This window comes from Solea senegalensis, linkage group LG19 (assembly GCF_019176455.1).
Source record: "Solea senegalensis isolate Sse05_10M linkage group LG19, IFAPA_SoseM_1, whole genome shotgun sequence".
NCBI lineage: Eukaryota > Metazoa > Chordata > Actinopteri > Pleuronectiformes > Soleidae > Solea > Solea senegalensis.
Window position 1 is genome coordinate 20,652,907 of NC_058038.1, and position 20,148 is coordinate 20,673,054.

Genomic DNA, 20,148 nt, shown 5'->3' on the forward strand with positions numbered 1-20,148 from the left:
TTTGTTCAGAATCTGTGATCAAACTTCCAACATCCAGGCATTTACATAAATGCATATCTGCTGAAGGCCCAGCTGTCCTAAACAACACAAACCACATGTGTGTACAAACAAATGGAAACATTCTTATCCATATATGTATTACATTTGACTTCATTTCATAATTACTTACTTACTTAATGAAATTGAATTCAAGAAACCAAAAAATAACAAATTGTCATGGCACAGGGCAAGAGTTGGACCAGCTACCGTGGTTGTAACATGGTGACCTTTGATAGATTGATTACTGTATTAAATGTATTCTTGTGGTTTAGCACAGAGGTAAATGAGTTTATGGGTAAGGCAAGTTTATTTGTATAGCTCCATTCTTACACTTCATAGTGATTTGCAATTAAAAACATTGGAAATGAAAACAAAATCAATTAAATAAAATAAGTAACAATAAGTCTCTTTTACCAGTTCTTACCATTTCATCTAGACAGAGCATCTGTTAACTTAAAATGAATAAAACATGATTGAAAACAAGCACATGTGGTTAACATGTGGTTAAAATGGGCAATATCAGAAAACTGCAGTAAACAATAATGTTTTCAACCCTGATGTAAACACACTGACAGTTTGTGCTCACCTCAGGTGTTCAGGGAGCTTGTTCCACAGGTGAGGACCATAGAAGCTGAGTAAACCTGTCCCTGATGATGACCTGAGGGGTCTGGATGCTTGCAAAATACGTCATTCAAATACTAGACCTGGATCAGTCCGTAATATTACTAGATAACTTTCTACACTAGTCTGAACCTGAACCTTTAAAGCGTTAATGCGTCAGATTAAAGAAGGACAGGCACGGGAGGCAGAGCAGTGATGGTCACTAATAACAGTCATATAGAGCATAAGCATAATCCAGCACCTAATATTGGAATATGAGGTGAATGAGCCTGTTCATGCAGCACTGTGTGTGATATCTCAGATATTTAGTTGTTGTTGCTGATAAACCTAGAATCAGGTTCATCAGTGTGATCACTTTAAGCTGAATTCTCTGATTCACAACCATCCATCCATTTTCTACCTCTTTATCCCACACATCAGTCATTCACCATTCACTCTCACATCCACACCTACGGTCAGTTTAGAGTGTCCAGTAAACCTGATCTGCATGTTCTGTGTCCACTGGAAACATGTGATGATTGATTGTCGAGGGTCAAGACTCTCTGTTCATTATTCACGACAGAAGACTTTCAATGACTTCCATCAAGATGATTTTCAATGACATTCTGTTGTACGTTTACAACAATTTTTGTCACAGGTGACAAAGAGCTCTCTGAGTTCATCCTCGCCCCAAGACATTGTTGGCATGTGAAGCCCAAGTCTCTCCCTCAATAATCTGAACACATTTACCCTTAGATGCATAAGTGAGGTCAACAATCACCCTGTGGGTTGTTATTCTTCAACATCCCTCAAATTAAAAGTGTTTCATGTTCATATTGGAAGATGAGACCGTTTGCATTTTTATTTCCAGTCATTTAAAGGAATCACAGTTTTGTATCATGACTCTGAGGAACTTTGATTGTTATCAACTGTGACTGTCACTCTGACACATGTGATGTCAGCAGTCTAAGTATTATCTTCATTCATGAACTTAACATTAACATCGTTCATGAACATTTAAGAGAGTCCGGAAAGCAACCAGATGATAGAGGTGTGTTAATGAGGTGGGTGTGGAAGGGAAGAAGATCAGAAGCAATTGACTGAAGAAGGTGAGAGGGGATAGGGTCAAGGGGGCAGGAGGTGGGGCGGGCAGAGGTTATTAGGGAAAGAACTTGATCCTGAGATAGAGAGGAGAAAGAGGATAGAGAAGGAGCTGAGTGTGTGGTTGGTAGAGTGGTGAGATCAGGAGGTGGGGTTGAGAAAGAAGAGCGAATGTCATCTACCTTTTTTGTGAAGTAGTTCATGAACTTAACATTAACATCGTTCATGAACTTTCTTAAACATTTCTCCATAATATTTTCTAATCAATAGTAACAAAAGCAAGTTGTTTTTTCAATGTGCATCACACCTAAATCTGTTTTATTTTTATGAAGCATGGATCCTGCATCACAAGCAAAATGCATCAAATTGAATGTGAATTATCATGATCTCTCTTTTTTAAAGCTGCAAGAGTGTGAATCTTAATAAAGGACAATTCTCAGTGCCAAGAAAACTTAGTATGGAACTCTTGGGAAATTGAGTGCAATGATAATGTGATTGTTGTGTCCCTCATTCATGAAGCAGTTTCCAATAAACTCTTTATGTGTGTGAACCTTTTTGTAAATGTGTTACAGGCCCTGTGGAGCCCGGCTTCATCTCAGTTTAAATGTGTGTACTGTAATCTCAGTTTAAAGGTGTGTACTGTAATCTCAGTTTAAAGGTGTGTACTGTAATCTCAGTTTAAAGGTGTGTACTGTAATCTCAGTTTAAAGGTGTGTACTGTAATCTCTGTGTGTACTGTAATCTCAGTTTAAAGGTGTGTACTGTAATCTCAGTTTAAATGTGTGTACTGTAATCTCAGTTTAAATGTTGTACTGTAATCTCAGTTTAAAGGTGTGTACTGTAATCTCAGTTTAAAGGTGTGTACTGTAATCTCAGTTTAAAGGTGTGTACTGTAATCTCAGTTTAAAGGTGTGTACTGTAATCTCAGTTTAAAGGTGTGTACTGTAATCTCAGTTTAAAGGTGTGTACTGCTGCACAGAGAATAATCTTTCATTAAAGGTACTCTAATATTTCTCAAAGATCATGTCCTCATTAGAGAAAGCCCTGGAGTCAGTAAGAACACAGAGACTGAGGACATCTGAAGGGCAGACGTTCTTTAATTATTTCATCTTAAATGTAATTTTAAGTGTTAAATTGAGAGAAATACTTAACTGTGGTTTAGCAGGGGGAGGGGCTACTTACAATGGCGACTGGGGAATTTTTTTAGGGTGGGCCGCAATCGGCAAGTCAGTATTTCACATGTCACGCCAGAGCACCATTCTCATGCCTGATACCATTATTTGAAAAGATTGTCTGACATGAAAATAAAACCCAACAACAAGTTTTTGTTTTCAGACATTTGAATTGTGTCCATCTGTCCTTTAAACACACATGTGTGTGTGTGTGTGTGTGTGTGTGTGTGTGTGTGTGTGTGAGAGAACACAGAGGACCAATCACTGCAGAGCTCTGGACCTGTGTGTGTAATATACAACATTAAACACTGTTGATGCTGTAGTTTATTAACAGCACAGCTAGTTTTATCTATTGTGGAGAATGATAACGCCGTAGCATCAGTTAAAGCTGTTGACTGCTGCAACCATTCATTAAGATTTTCATCATCGATTCATTGATTCATTGTTTGTTTGTTTTTCATTTTTCAGCTTCTTAAATGTGGATATGTTCTGGTTTCTTTGCTCCGTAAAACAAAGAAATCATTAAAACTGATGAACTTTGGTTTGTTTTCATTCAAGGTTCAACATTTTCTGACATTTTATGAATCAACAACTAACGGAGAATATAATCAACAAATGATCGTTAGTTGCCGCCCACAAACAAAAATAATACACGACAAGTTTGGAGGTGAGCGCACAAAGTTCGTTGTGATACCACTGGTGCGAAATGGCCAAAACCTGACATCAGATGACCTAATAGAGGTATTTTGCATCAGTTTTTAGCCCCTCCCACTTCCGCCACAATCACACAAAATCTGTGATTCATTTGAGGAAAAAGAATTAAAAGAAGAACTCATTCTGAACATAAATAATATAGAATATACTATTGTGTATCTGTCTGACTACACAATGCTCTCACACTAAAAAAGCATCACAAAACAATAATCAACAATCATCTGACAGTAAAGCAAAGAATAAGGTGGATAATAATATCTTATCAGTTAATGGAAGTCGCTACAACTCTCATTCATTCATTCAGTCTGTGTTCATAATCATTCAGAGGTTACGAGTTTGAGTTTATTCTGAAGATTATTCCAGTACCAGCAGAAGGAAAGGCTTAATCTGCCTGTTTATGCTCTTTAATTAACACTTCGTCTGCATTCAGATGGTTTATGTTACTGGCATAAGAAGAGCAGGGGTCTGACATGTTATTACCTTCATTCATTCATTCATTCACTCATTCATTGAGAAGAGATTCCAAAGGTTTCAGAAAATACAGAGCGATTTCAAATGAACCTTTAATTGTTCACGTCTGGCTTTAATACAACAACGGCTTGTTTCCAGATGGTAGGAACATGATTAGAAGCAGCTGTTTTTAACAGTGTTGTGGCTGGGCCACATGGTGGAGCAGTGGACAAGCCAACAAGAAAGTCGCTGGTTCTGATCCCGGTTCGACTGAGAGAATCCAGCTCCACAATCCAAAAACAATCAGATCGGCTAAATTGATTGAGATAATTTGAGCCCTGTCTTTTGCTCTATGTCAGCTGGGATTGGCTCCGCCCTCTTCTGAGACAGTAGAAAGTCGCTGGACAGATGGATGGACCGGGCCGTCAGTTCCTGGGGCATTTTTGGGGACAATGGATTAAAGTGCATGCAGGGCACTTTAATCCATTGGTAACCCATGGATTATCTGGGTTCTAAATTATTTTAGATTGTCAGAAAAGCTGTAACTAAACTAGGGTTTGGGTTAAGGAGGTCCGTTCTCCAAACCAGACTTAACGCTTGTTTCATGTGAAAAGAATCTGCCTTTCATGTGCTCGTCCTCATCTTTGTCCAAAGTTTTACCCAGCAGCTGTCTTGATTATTGGCCAAATGGGCTATTTGTCTCACGCAGGTAAGCAGCACTATTTACCAAATCACATTTCCCTGCTGGCCGAGCTCCAGTGAGGCTCCTTCAGCCACGTCAGGCCTGTTATCGGCCCTATCATCAAGCCTGAAGCGTTTCCACGCTGTGCTTCACTCACTGGAGCCTGTGAAAAGACAAGAAGCTTCTCTGCCTAACAGCTTGCACCATCACACACACACACACACGCACACACACACACACAAGCAGGGCAATCTGTGCTATCTATTAGCTGAGAGCTGAGGGTAGTTTATTCCTCCTGCCCTGCACACTGTGCTCCTCCTCCTCCTCCTCACACACCTCAGCACATTCAATCAATAGCAGCTACTTCACCACAGACTGTGTGTGTGTGTGTGCATGTGTGTGTGTGTGTGTGTGTGTGCTGCAGGTGTATGCAGGTGGTGCAAGTGGCAGGTGGTTTTGTGTGCGTGTGTGTGTGTGTGCAGGTGGTATGTGGTGTGTTTGTGTGTATGTAGGTGTGGGGTGGTGGTGTGTGGTAAGGCAGCATGTGTGTGCGTAGGCATGTGCTGGTGGTGGGTGTGTGGGAAGGCAGGTATGCATGTGTGTGTGTGTGTGTGCGCTGTGCAGCAAGGGTGGTGGTGTTGCAGGCAGAAGGCAGGCTGCAGGTGTGTGTGTGGTAAAAAGGGCAGGTGCATGTGCTGCAGTGGGGTGGGGTGGGGTGCTGGGTGCAGGCACCAGGTGCAGGTGTGTGTGTGTGTGGTGTGTGTGGTGGTTCAGGTGGCTGTGTGTGGGGCAGGTGTGTGTGCAGGTGCCCAGGTAAGGCAGGCAGGCAGTGTGAAAGGCAGGTGGTGTGTGTGTGTGTGTGTGTGTGTGTGTGTGTGTTCACAGGGGGAAAAGCAGACAGTGGATACAGGTGAAGTCAGAGTGGAGGTTGTATTGCGATGGAGTGACAGTTGAGACAGAGGCTGAGAATGTTGACGCTGCTGTTGTATCAGAGCATGCTAAGCTACATCTCTCTCTGTGTGTGTCTTGATCTCGTCCTCCTGCACTGATACGATGTTGAGCACAAATGACTTTGGTGTTTTACAAGTTAAACACTGCAGTCGTTTCAAAGCTGCACACGAGTGTCATGTCATTGGCAGCTTGTTAAAATGATCTTCTCTGTACGTTACAGACAGACAGCGGCACTCTCTCCATCTCTGAAAGTCATTGTTGAAGTTGGTGTGTGTTTGCAGAGGTGATGACATTTAAGAGATTTCTTGAATGCATCTTGTAGCTGCTCCTCTACGCTGTAGATCCTGCAGAAGTGAAGAACTTCACCAGGGTCTTTGAATGCATCGTGTTTGCTGCTACCTTTAGCTCAGCACGCTGTGCACCCTGTGTTACCTTCACTAGCTCTCATGTGCTGGATTTTAAAGTATTTCAATATTTGCTGAATATTACCATTAAATATTCAAATAGCATTTCTGCGATGAACGTCAGTAACATTGTTGACGCTGTTCTTTGTAACTTTGAGTCTGCGTTCTGTAGCTCCACCCACAACAACTAACCTTTATCTTATGTCCTTGTTCATTCAAGAGAGCATTTTTTAAAACTCCACCTTGACATTTTATTCATCATTGTCTTGTGTACGAGCACTTTTAACATGCTCTCTCTGCAGATATGTGGGATTCATGTTGGTTCTCTGGCTTCCTGAACTGTCGGTGTGAGTGTGAGAGTGAAGGATGTTTGTCTATCATCATTGTGTTGGCCCTGCGATGGACCACCTGTCCAGGGTGAACCTCACTTTTCGCCCTATGTCACTTGTGATTGGCTTTAGCTCCTCCAAGAATGAAGAATTCCATTAAATCCATCAGTGTTGACGGCAAACTGTGATTCTGAACCAACCCAGTGTTGAGTCAATGAAAGCATAATGTTGTGTTCTGGAGCAGTGGCTGTTAATGTATGGTGTGGGAACATGTGGGAGTCCATGACCCATAGCTTTGACAGATGCAACGAGTATGTGTGTGAATGGGTGAATGGCAAAACTGCAGTGGAAAGCAGCGTCGAGTGGTCATGGGGACGAGTGAAGTGCTATTTTATAAATACAAACCATTTACCTGATCAGGTGAAGGAATATTCACATTTGTGGAAGCTTTCACGATTACATACATATACATGTGTGTATATATGTAACAGGGTCAGTTAATACAGTATATTTTTTAAGGTACTGCAATTTATTGAATTTATTTTATTTGCCTTCATGATTTTCTGTTTTTTTTAAGGGTGTGTCTGCCCTCACCCCACCCCTGTTGTGGGAGAGAGGGTACGTTTCCCTGAGTTTCACATCCTCATGGGAGTTTTCTTTCACTTGCCTTGTGTCAGAAATAAACAGAGACTACGTCCAAAAGATATTCATCGTACAGTGAATGCTTCACAACGCAGACCGCAAAACATGATCTGTGAAAGTCAACATCAATCATGATTTAATATTCATATTTAATGAAAGAAAATGTAATGCATTAATATGCAAATACATAATAGCTTTAGAATTGTTTAAGAATGTTCATCATTGCCTTCATGACCCCTGTGGTTACTGGTGTTCCACCTGCACAGATGCCTTAGATTTGATTTGTTAAAAATGCTTAGGAAGATTTTTTTTCCCCACCAGTCAGATAATTGATCATAAGTGAACTGCATTGATCTCGACCTTGGTACAGTTACGTGGCTCTACTTAACCCTTGTTATGTAGACTAATACTTGTTTCCAGTAGAAGAGAAGGACTTGAAAAATCTCCCAACATCACAGACAAATCAGCTTTAAGAGCTCGAGAGGAAGCAGACATTTCTGCTGTCTCATTTAGTCTCCACCCAGCTCTCACAAATGAGATCATCAATTACTTCAACCAGTTTAAAAGACTGCCAATATTTACTCAGTGCACACACACACACACACACACGCTCCAGATCATTATGTGCTGGCATATTTATTTAGCTCTTTTAGTCTCCCTTACAAAAAGAGGGCAGTCCTTGTTCCTGCTGCTGTGTCGTTTAATTGAAGGAACACACTCTTTCCCTTCTCTAATTACGAGACGTCAGGCTGGTGGAGGAAAGCCCTGAGATATTACCACTTTCTCTCTGAGTAAAGTGGAAAAGCTCGGTTGAAATGTTTGCTGGCTCGACACAGTCGTGTCCAGCGCTTCACCATTTGTTCAGCCTGTAAAACTGCTGGTGTCATGGGAACAGACACTGTTTCACCTCATTTTACTGGTGCATCAGAATCTGTTGTTTTAAAGACATTTGACTGAACATAAACAACAAGCTTTATTACAACAACACAATTACAGGGTTGGTGGAGCCAAACACACACACACACACACACACACACAAAGAAAGAATGATTATTATTGTTATTAATAATAATAATAATAATAATAATAATAATAATAATAATAATAACCATACGTATTGAGTTGATTGCATTGGTTGAATAATGGAGTTCCATACAGTATATGATGTTGTAGAGTTAATGAGGGGGCTCCACACCGTTAAATAAGACATGTCACCATGTGAGGGTCTTAATTTACTGCACGGTTATTTCTGATGAGTTTTTCTCTGTTTGAAGCACTTTTTAATACCTCAAACAAAGGCTTGTTAAAAGACTGCTTCATTTCCCCTCTCTTTCAGTCAGTCACTGAGGGACTTATTAGCCGACCCCAGACACGGTGCAGTGATAACACGTAACAAGACTGCAGCCTCTTTAAATACACTGTTGCTAAAGTGTGTGTGTGTGTGTGTGTGTGTGTGCGTACTCGTATGCTTTCACACAGTAGTTACACAAAGAGACACGCGTGACACTTTCCATCCATCAGTGTCAGCTCCTGGAGGAACGTGAGCTGCCAGACGTGTGGTACTTCAGGACTGATGGCGTTAATTACACTTGAACTTCACATACAGACAGACAGGATGAACTGAGTCACCAGTAACACCTCACACACACTCACGTTGTAGTCGCCCTCAATTCTCCCCAGCTGCTTAATTCCTGTGTAATATTTAATATTAATATTTGGCGACAGTTAATAATATTGGCAGAATTTAATGAGTTCAACCATCTTTGCATATTACAGTGTTTTAAGGTGCAGTGTATGAAACATAACAACATTTATCGGTGACGTTCTGCAGCTGAATATCCCTCAACTCACCCTTCACTTCCATGTAGCCTTCAGTTAGTGTCAAAGGTCAAAGGATGTGTAGTTTGTCTAGCGTGGCCTGTTGTAAAGTGACCGTGCTTCTGCTCCTGATTGTATTATAAAAGGCTCATTTTAGGGTCCATGAAAAACAATGTATGTAAAAATGAAAAAGATTCTAAAAAGAAGAGTGCAAAGACGCTGTAAATTATAGTTTGTAACTTTCAAATCTATATCCAAACTACACTTTGTTTTTGTGTATGTCACGATATTCAAAGTGATGCATTTAATGTCACAATGTCAGGTGAGGCAGACGGAGCGCACGCCTTCAAACACCTCCACCTGTTTCTAGTGGTAAAAATACACCTAGAGTCATCATTCACCTGGAAGGTTGAAGTCTACATGCCCATGTGTCCTTGGGCAAGACCCTGCGTTACTCCTGATGACAGTGTTGGCAGCGTGTGAATGGATATGAAGGTAGACGCAAAACTGTAGCGTGAAGCAGCTTTGAGTCGTCATCAAGACTAGAAAAGTGCGACGTATTCAGGAGGAATTCACAATCATATTTCTGTCAAAACTGCAATTTAAGCTTCTCACTAATTCTCTGTTTCCTGAATGCAGTCTGAACACTGGGGTAATAACTCAGAGGTCCACAGGGGGGTGATGGAGGTTCATGTCATCCACTCTGCTCTCTGCTGCACCAAAGTTAAATGTGTTTCAGGAGGCAGCTGTAGAGCGACGTCTGCTAGCAGCTGCATCATACATACGGCTGTGCAGCTTCAAAGTCATCAACCAACAACCAGGCTTAAGTGCAGCTTCTTCCCAGAGGCTGTCCTCTGCACTCTGATGCTGCTCCGTTTAATTATGTGTCAAGTTTTATTTAAATAATAATTATTTATGGAATTTATTTCAAGTTATTTTAGTACATTTATTTTAAAATGACTTTTCTCCGTATGCTGTTGGACCTGGGCAAAGTGTTTTATTCCCTCATGTTACTGTTCACATGGATGAATGGAAATAAATCACACTCCTTCTTCTATGGAAGTACATGAAAGTCAGTGATTTTCAGACTTTATTTTCCACAAAGTACAAACATTTCATTACAGCTGTATGTACCTCTGCAGTCCATATATATATACATATATATATATATGTATATATATATGTATATATACATATATATATATGTATATATATATATATATATATATATATATATATATATATATATATATATATGTATATACATATATGTATACACATCATTTAATTTAATATATTTAATCAATTTGGTTCGGAGAGTGATGGGCAAACTGACCAATGACGGTTGGATTGGAAGTGGGCGGGCCTAAAACGAAAGCTCCTCGGCCTCCGTGAAGTTTTAACAGCGCAGGTCTCACTGCAGACCACGCCCCCCAGAGTGCCGAGAGCGGTCGAGAGCGCGGCGTTGTGGCTAGCTTGATAGCATCGCGTTTGTCAAGTGTTGTTGTTTTTCTTTCACAGAAAAACTTCAAGTAATAAAAAATCGAAGTCCAACTCCGGAAGAGGAATTAAAAGAAAAGGTTCTGAAAGTGGAAAAAAACATTCTTATTAGTTGTTGACGTGCGCACAGCGTACCGGAAGCTGCACAGTGAAAACTACCTTGACTTCCGCCGGCTCAACACGACGAAAAGTTGGAGGCGAGGAGCTCATCAGACCTGCTGCACTTTGTGACACTTAACGAGCTGACTGAGAACATGCCGCACCTGTGTCACCTGCTGCTGACCAGCCCCGTGTCCACCTCCACCGTGGAGCGGTCATACTCGGCTCTGAACGCCAGAACCACAACCAGAACCACAACCAGAACCACAACCAGAACCGGACAGGGTCGCCTGGGAGCTTTGGTACTGATGTCCATAGAGAAAGGACTTCTTTTGGAGCTCAAGTCAAAGGACAAACCGACGAATGGATGTGGTGTTCATGTAAGGTAGGTCTATGTTGTAATCCACATCAAGGGCGCGTGGGACTGTGTTTCTGAAACTTCCGGGGACAATAACCGGAGCTGAAGTGTGTTTGAAAAGTGCTGGTACTTCCCTCGCGGCGGAAGTGAGGCTCGGCACGCGCAGGGCGCACCGCACTTGTTTGTATCTTAAAAATAGTCTTTGTATTTAAACTGTATTGTAGTTTGAGGATGTTCATGAGTTTGTTTCTCAACGTGTGTGTGTGTGTGTGTGTGTGTGCGCGCGCCGTGATTTCATAGCGCTGTCCATGGTGATGAAATGAGCCTCGGTGTCACGTGGTGACCTGACTTTATATTTCCAGATGTTTGCGCTGAGTATGTTTATTTAATTTCAACTAAATGGTCTCCAGTTTTCTGAAGTGAATGTTGAGAATGTTATTGATGTTCTGGTCTATTTGTTTACATCCCTGTCATCGTTAATGAAAGAATTGCAGTTGTTTCACGCGTTAAATTCATCATTCTGTTGCTGTTTCCCGCGCTGATTTATTTTCTCTGCAGTGATGGCTGAGGTCAAGGCCCAGCTGTGAGATGATGTTGTTGGATCAGAGTCTGTCCTGATGCTTGGTTTCATTATGTGTGAACTTTTAGGTTACTTATTTATTACCATTAGCACATGGATCTGTTCCATAGACTGGTGCAGGAAAGTGAACAGTTTCCACACGTTATTTTCTAAATGTGAGCTAAAGTGGAAAACATGGATTTGTTTTTCCTTGTGTCCCAGTCAGGTTAGTCAGGGTATGTGTTTGACTATCATGTATATGAGTCTGTATCAGTACGTCATACAACCAGATCCTGAACAATGTCACCATTACATATTCTCATATACGTACAAAATCTTCTTCAGTAGTTCTGCTGTAATCCATATGTTTAGTGGTGCAGATAAATGATTTTAGAGTTCTGAAATGAAAGCCTGCATCGACTCACTTCTCACAAAACCCACATGTGTTGTTGCTCTAATTAAATATTACCATGTAGTACATGCTTGGATCAATAGGTGTCATGAACTAGGGGCCTTGCAATTTATCATCTGGACTTTTCACCTCTGTAGATGTCCCACTCTAAAGTTTGACTATGTAATGCCTACTCTATAATTATTAAACTAGGGAAGCAAATAATGATTGATTCATGTAACGATTAGTAAAGAAACCGGATAATAAATCACAAAATTACTCAGTAATTTTCAATTCAATTCAATGTTATTTGTATAGCGCCAAATCCTAACATACATGATCTCAATGCTCTGTACATAGACAACATCAAGGAGAGCAGAGAAACACAACAGTTCACACAATGAGCAAACACTAGGCATCAGTGGAGAGAAAAAACTCCCTCTTAACACCTGTATTTTGTGACCTAAGTGGTCTATTAGGATGATAGGGTAAGACTAGGTCTTTCAGGTATGAAGGGGCCTGACCTTTAAGTGCTTTGTACGTGAGGAGGAGGATTTTAAATTGAATTCTAAACTGTGGGTGGAGCCAGTGTAGAGAAGCTAACACTGGAGTTATATGGTCTCTCTTTCTAGTTCCTGTCAGAACTCGTGCTGCAGCATTTTGAATTAACTGAAGGATTCTAACAGACTTGTTGGAACATCCTGCTAATAAGGAGTTACTGTAATCTAATCTAGATTAACAAAAGCATGAACTGGTTTTTCAGCATCCTGTAAAGACAGAATGTTTAAAGTAAAATCACAAAAGGTACCTTCAGATGTACTGACATATGGCACCGAGTTAAATAAAGGTTGCACTGTCTCTTTGAATGTATTGATATTATTATCACACAGTATTTCTTATTTATGTCATTGTAGTTCATTATTGAACAGTTAAATGTGAGTAAATAATGATCAGTAAGGAGAGGGTTTTGAGGAACTATGTTTAAGTTATCAATATCAATACCATAAGTTAAAACAAGGTCGAGGGTGTGATTAAGGCAATGAGTTGGTTTATTAACGTGTTGAATAAAACCTATTGATTCCAACAGCGAGTTAAATGCGCAGCTAAGACTATCACGGTCAACATCTACATGGATGTTGAAATCCCCTACAATTATGATTTGATCTGTTTTAAGCACCAACTCAGATAAGAACTCAGAGAACTCTGATAGAAACTCTGAATAAGGTGCAGGTGGACGATAAACTGTGACTATTATAATTGGTTTCTGTGATTTACAACTAGGATGAGATAGATTAAGAATAAGGCTTTCGAACGATGAATATCCTGGTTTGGGCTTGGGATTGATTAATAATCTAGTATTAAAAATGGCTGCTACTCTTCCTTCTTCTAGGAATATGGGTATTAGCATGAGTGGGTGGAGTTGATTCATTTAGACTGACGTAATTGTCTTCATGTAACCAAGTTTCAGTTACACAGAATAAATCAATACAATTGTCAGAGATAAGATCATTTATTAAAACAGACCTTATATTTAATAGTCCACATTTGAAAGTGGTATTATTTGACTCTATTTTATTGTTGGTATTAATCTTTATTAAGTTAGAGTGTTTGTTATTGGTTTATTTACTTTATTTACTTTAGTTTTTACTTTAGTAGGTCGAGGGACAGACACAGTCTCTATGGGGTTTTTAATAAAAGAAGCACAGAGAAGCATGAAAGACTGCAACTCTGTGTCCTGGTCTCAACTCTGGATTGTCATGGGTTTCTAATAAAATGCCCTAAGCTGCTAGATAAGAGAGCTGCTCCATCCAAAGTGGGATGGACGCCGTCTCTCCTCATGAGACCAGGTTTCCCCCAGAAGGTTTGCCAGTTATCTAAAAACCCAATGTTGTTTTCTGGACACAGCCAGCGATTGAATGACGACATGCGGCTATACATGTCATCACTGGTTACATTGGGCAAAGGACCAGAGAAGATTACGCTGTCAGACATAGATTGTGCATACCTACACACAGTTACATTACATTAGATAGTCAAGTTAATTACATTAACTTTAGTGACCTCCGATTGGCGTAATGTGTGCGTGCGTGCGTGTGTGTGTGTGCATGTGTGTGTGTGCTGTGTGTGTGTGTGTCTGTGTCTGTGTGTGTGTGTGTGTGTCTGTGTGTGTGTGTGTGTGTGTGTCTGTGTATGAATGTAACATGTGTGTGTGTGTGTGTCTGTGTCGTGTGTCTGTGTGTGTGTGTGTGTGTGTCTGTGTGTGTCTGTGTGTGTGTGTGTGTGTGTGTGTGTGTCTGTGTGTGTGTCTGTGTCTGTGTGTCTGTGTGTGTGTGTGTGTCTGTGTGTGTGTGTGTGTGTGTGTGTGTGTGTGTGTGTGTGTGTGTGTGTCTGTGTGTGTGTGTGTGTGTGTGTGTGTGTTAGCAGAATAAAGCACCAAAAATAGAGGTGTTTAAAAAACGAGTTGGGGAAAAAAGGAGCATGTCTTAAATGAATAAATGAAGAAAAGGCAGCTGCAGCCTGCAGCCATGCAGTTGCTGTGTTCGGCTTCATCCCATAATATGCTCACATTACCTTTACATTCTCTCTCTCTGTATGCATTTTTGTTTTGAGACAATAAAAAACGAAATAAGAAAACCAGTCGTTTCCTGATGACTATTTAGAAGTAGGGAAATTAAAACTTAAAAACATTTCAATCATTAAAAACAGAAAAAGACTAAATGAACCGTTGAAATCGATTTTGTATCATCATCATCATCATCATCACGATCATCATTATAGCTGGACATCTTTGCATCAATCTGCTCGTTTAATAGCAGAAAACAGACTAAATGGATCTCCACTGCATCACGAGCTTCAGGTTTTTCTGAGGAGTGTGCGGCTTTGGCAGGGACTTCTGACCTGACAGCCAACTTCAACTTTCTTTTTCATTTCTTTTATTTATTGGCAGTTTCAAAGAGAACATATACAGTGGTGTCAAAAATAAAATAATGACATAACAACATGCCAGAATACCAGAATAAAACCCCCCCAGACATTTAAAGCATAAACAAACTCACAAAGGGATTTACTCCGTAATGAAGTTGTAGGTTTTCAATAAATAAATGGTTTAACAAATGTATCAGAGGATAATTTGTTGAGGTATACGTATTTGTTAATAGAATTGAATAGAAATACATTGTTTTAACATAGCAGCAATACAAACAAATATTATAAACATAAAATGTAAAATGTGCAGAAACAAAATAGTGCAATAATAAAGGAGTGGCATAATGGAGTGCAATGTCATACTGTATGTCACAGAGAGAAAATGTGCATTGTGCAAATGAGCAGTTTCTTTGTTTTTCTTTTACTATTACAGAGAGTTATTGTAAGTTTTGATGGCTGATGGCAGGAATGACTTCCTGAATCTGTCCTTGTGACAGTGGAGCTCTTGGAGAATGTGCTCTCCTGGGCCTGGAGGATGTGGTGGAGAGGATGATCGAGCTTATCCATGATGGGAAAAAGTTTATTCAGCATCCACACAAAGTCAGCTACCACTGTCCTGTACTCCCCCTCCTGTCCATCCCTTACACACCCCACCACCGCAGAGTCATCAGAGAACTTCTGCAAGTGGCATGACACAGAGTCATATTTAAAGTCTGAGGTGTATATGGTGAACAGGAAGGGGGACAGCACAGTTTCCTGTGGGGCTCCTACATCACTAACCACCACATCAGACAAACCACAAGGGGGGAAGGTGGTGGGGGAGAGGTGGGGTGAAGGTGATACAATGTCCAAGTGGTTCTCCCAGGGGGGTCAGAGGGGGAGGGAGGCGGGTGTGATGTGTGGGGGAAGCAGCAGGGGGTTCAGTTGAAGACTGTGATCGGAACCTGTTGAAAAAGAGGTTTGGCTGATTAGCCCTCTCGATAGAGCCCTCTGTCGGTTTCTCCCTCACGTTAAATCCAGTGATGGTCTTCATTCTGGACCACACCTCCCTCATGTCATTCTGCTGGAGTTTGGTCTCCAGCTTCCTCATGTAGGTGTCTTTGCTCTGCCTCAGCTCCTCCTTAAGGTCACGCTGTACCTTCCGCAGGTCCTCCTGGTCCCCATGTCTGAAGGCCTCTTTCTTTTTGTTGAGGAGAGTCTTCAGATCTCTGGTAACCCAAGGTTTGTTGTTGGGAAAGCAATGGACAGTCCAGGCAGGGAGAACCGTGTGTTCACAGAACCTGATGTAATCTGTGATGCAGTCTGTCATGGAGTTGATGTCCTCCCCATGTGGCAAGCAGAGCGCATCCCAATCAGTAGACTCAAAGCAGTCCTGCAGGGCCATGTCAGCCTCCTGTGTACTCCTTCTCACTGTGCGGGTGGCAACAGGAAGCCTCTTCACTACAGGGACATACCTGGGAGTCAGCTGGACCAAGTTGTGATCAGACGAGCCAGGGGGGGAAGGGCCATGGCTGTGTATGCATCCCTAGCATTTGCATACAAAAGGTCAATTGTTTTGTTGTCTCTGGTGGGGCAGTCGACATATTGGTGGAAGGTTGGTAAAACAGAGTCCAGGTTGGTGTGGTTAAAGTCCCCAGTGATGGTGATAAATGCAGTGGGATGCTGTGTCTGTAATCTGGACACAGCAGAGTGGACACTGTCAGCTGAGGGAGGGATGTAGACAGCCACAACGATCACGGAGGTGTATTCCCTGGGGAGGTTGTATGGGCGCATTCCCACAGCCAAAAGATCGATGTCCGGGCTACACAGACGCTCCTTCTCACAAACATGTCCGGGGTGACACCACTTCTCATTCACGTATACAGCAACGCCACCCCCTTTCTTCTTGCCGCTCAGCCCGACGCTGCCGCTTCAGGGTTAGGGTTAGGGTTAGGGATGTACTGGGATGTGAGTTGAATTGTTGGTTTTACTTGGGACCTGTCCAAGGTGCAGCCCGCCTCTTGCTTTATGTCAGCTGGGATTAGCACTAGCAACCCTCATGTGGAGGATAAAGCGGTAGAAGACGGTGTAGTGTTCCTGGTGTGTCTCTAACATCATTCAGTCTCTCATTTTAAAGATGTTTCTAATGATACGACAGCTCTCAGCATGTGTTGTCCTGCACGCAGTGATGTTCCCGCTGTTCACACATTCAGAACCTGCAACACGTCACACCAAGAGAGACACCTGGTGGCCAGGTTGAGAAGCTTTCACACTTGCAATGACTGACCCAAGAGATAACACAATGCCTTATATCACCACACACACACACACACACACACACACACACACACACACACACACACACACACACACACACACACACACACACACACACACCTGAGTAGTAGAAGACTGTGGATGTAGAGAGAGGGATGCTGCTGCTGTCAGCATCCACCATCGCCTCCAGTAACACGTGTCAGGCAACTTCAATTCAGAGAGAGAGAGATCAGCATTTTTGCAGGAGACTCACTCACACACACACGCACACGCACACGCGCACACACACGCGCGCACACACACACATACACACACTTTTTCGAAACACAATTTTCTGCCTCCCTCACGCTCCAGCGATCGCAGTCACACACTGACTGCTGGCTTGACTCCACACACACACACACACACACACACACACACACACACACTGCAGTCTCTCTCTCTCTCAGAAAACACGCGCCTCTCCATCGTTCAGGACCGTTTGTGCCGCTGCTCTCTCTCTTTCTCTGTCTTTCATTCTCTTGCTCCGCTCCCCCCGTCTTTCTCTCACTCTCTCTCACACACACACACACACACACTGTAGTACAGTCGAGGCTGAGGGGGGGTTAGTGTGTTGTCAGCCAGTGGAGGGAACATGCAGCATCCTGGAGGAACATGCGTGGCGTTACCCAACGTGGACGCCTGTCCCCAGCTGTCCTGCGCCGCCCTCACCTTCATGTACTTGCAGCAGGTGAGTGCCCACTCTGTGTGTGTGTGTGTGTGTGTGTGTGTGTGTGGCTGCAGAACATGGTCGCACTTACAGGGATTAAAGAGAGAATGTGTGATGTGAAATGCAGAGTGCACCCGTCTGTGGCAGTTGGAGAAGCGTTATGTCCTGTGGACAGTTGAGACAGAGGTTCTGTCCTCCTGTGTTGACATGTGTTAGTTGTGCTCATCATGAGACCATGGACCAGGACTCAGGACGTCCCTGGACTCAGGTCGTCCCTGGACTCAGGACGTCCCTGGACTCAGGTCGTCCCTGCCCTGTGTGTTTCACAGCACCACAGTACAGGGTCTTAGTGTCATGTGAACAGTTTCTTTTTTCACTGACTGCATTACCTCAGCAAATCACACACACACACACACACACAGTATGAGTGATAGTATATCTTTATTGTGACATAATAGGTTTTGATATCATCATCATGATAAAGTATCTGTGATGATTTTCCTGGTTTTAAAGGCTGTTGCATTGATAATCATATTCATTATGTTGCATAAATAAATAAAATACATGAAATATTCAAAATCAAAAATGATATAGCTCGATTAATGGCTCGATGCATGGACTCCACACAATTTTATATATATATATATATATATATATATATATATATATATATATATATAAAAAAGTTGCTTAATAACACTAAAATTAAATGCACTTTAATTTTAACCTAGATTATTTTTGTTATTGCAGAATTTGACCATATTTTGAGTCAATTTCATTGTTTCTAACACACGTAAATATCCTTCATTTAACTTCAAAAAGCCAGAGAAATAAATCAGGTATTATCTGAAATGAAACACAGACATATCTTTTATTTCAGAGTGTATTTACAGTTTATTGTCACTCTGCTTTGAGGAAAGAAAACTTTCTCACGAGACCAACAAACTGTGTGCAGCTTTAAATCCACATGTATATATATTGTATATCGGGATATAGCCTTAAAGATATCAGGATATCATTTATGAGCCATATTATTTATTATCGAATGACATAATAAAGGAAGATCTCATGTGATCTCATGTGATCTCATGTGATCTCATGTGATCTCATGTGATCTCATGTGATCCCAGCAGTGATTTCTACTTGTAGTGAGGTGAGACTCACTGTTGACATCATCATTTCAAAGAGTCTTTGGGGCAAAATGCACAGATGTTTGAGAGTGTAGTGTAAGCAGCTGCTGTGTCACACACACACACACACACACACACACACACACCGCGTCGCACCGCAGACGCTGCACTAAGAATATTTTAGAGAAGGTTTACAGAGGCCTTGTTGAACGTATTTGAACTCTAAATATGGTATACTGTGTTCAGAATTATAAATCTGTGTATTTATAAATCACAGGTGAAACAGAAACCCAGACAAACAGTGTGCCATCCATTTAGCCCAGCAATGAAGAATTGTTAGTATAAATACTACAAACGTTATTGTTATTATTATTATTATTATAATAATCATTTATTTCTACGATTGAATAATCTGTCAGTTATTTTCTCGAGTAATCAATGAGTTGAGAACTTGTAAAATACAGGTGACAAAATGTGATCGTGTTAGAAAGAGTTGTGAGATTGGGTTCACTTGTCTGGATATATGTTGTTCTATAGGAAGACTTTGCTTATTGATTATTATTGATTATTATTGATTATTATTACACTGCACATGTCTGTAAACGGGTACATGCTGAGTGCAGCAGTAGCAGCTGAAAAACAAATCCTGGTAGTTCCTCGATTGAGTGTCCCTTCCTTGAGCCGCATGAAGCCTCCAAATTAAAAAATGAATTTATGAAGAAGTCAGCTCGTCTCCTTGGTCTTTCCCTCTGCCTGGATTACACGTTTCATACATAATCACCTGCTCTTGATGTGTCTCGCTGCATGCTGCACATTGTGTCTCCTGCAGTGTAGGACAGTCTATGTCTTCAGTCTGAAATGAGCACAGCCATGTTAGTTTGTGTCTGTTCACAGTGGAAAACACAACCCTGACGTTTCCAGCTGCTCTGGTCGTATGGGAATTTTATTTTTAATCAGAATGCACTTGTTTTTAATACCATTCGATCGATATGTATATGTAACGCAATATAAATCAAATCAATATTTCTGTAAGTACAGGCTATATTCCAATACACACACTTATTATTATTATTATTATTATTATTATTGTTAATACCTGGTTTATTTCTTTGGGCTTTTTAATGTTAAAATAAGGACATTTATGTGTTAGAATTTGACCATATTTATACTCAACAACGACGACAACAACAACAACACAGTCTTTGAAAAACTTTCTTTCCCACTCAGCTAAACTGCATCATCAACTGAATAATGAAAATTAAAAATGCACAGGGATTGCTGCCTTCTGCCTGAGCTGAAGTCAATCTAGCATGCTGTCA

The 20,148-nt window shown here is 41.2% G+C and overlaps 1 protein-coding gene across 5 annotated transcripts in view; it reads left to right on the forward strand.

The window, feature by feature from the left end:
* Positions 1-20,148, forward strand: part of rbfox1 (RNA binding fox-1 homolog 1) — a 119,708-nt gene that overhangs the window by 1,227 nt on the left and 98,333 nt on the right. For 4 of the 5 annotated variants that reach the window (XM_044050390.1, XM_044050391.1, XM_044050395.1 and 1 more), the window contains exon 1: positions 17,452-17,720. The exons of the other annotated variant lie outside the window; for it this stretch is intronic. In XM_044050390.1, coding sequence (XP_043906325.1) covers positions 17,625-17,720 — 96 coding nt within the window. In that variant the 5' untranslated portion in view covers positions 17,452-17,624. Of the gene's footprint in view, positions 1-17,451; positions 17,721-20,148 lie in introns of those variants that run through there. 5 annotated transcript variants of the gene reach the window in all.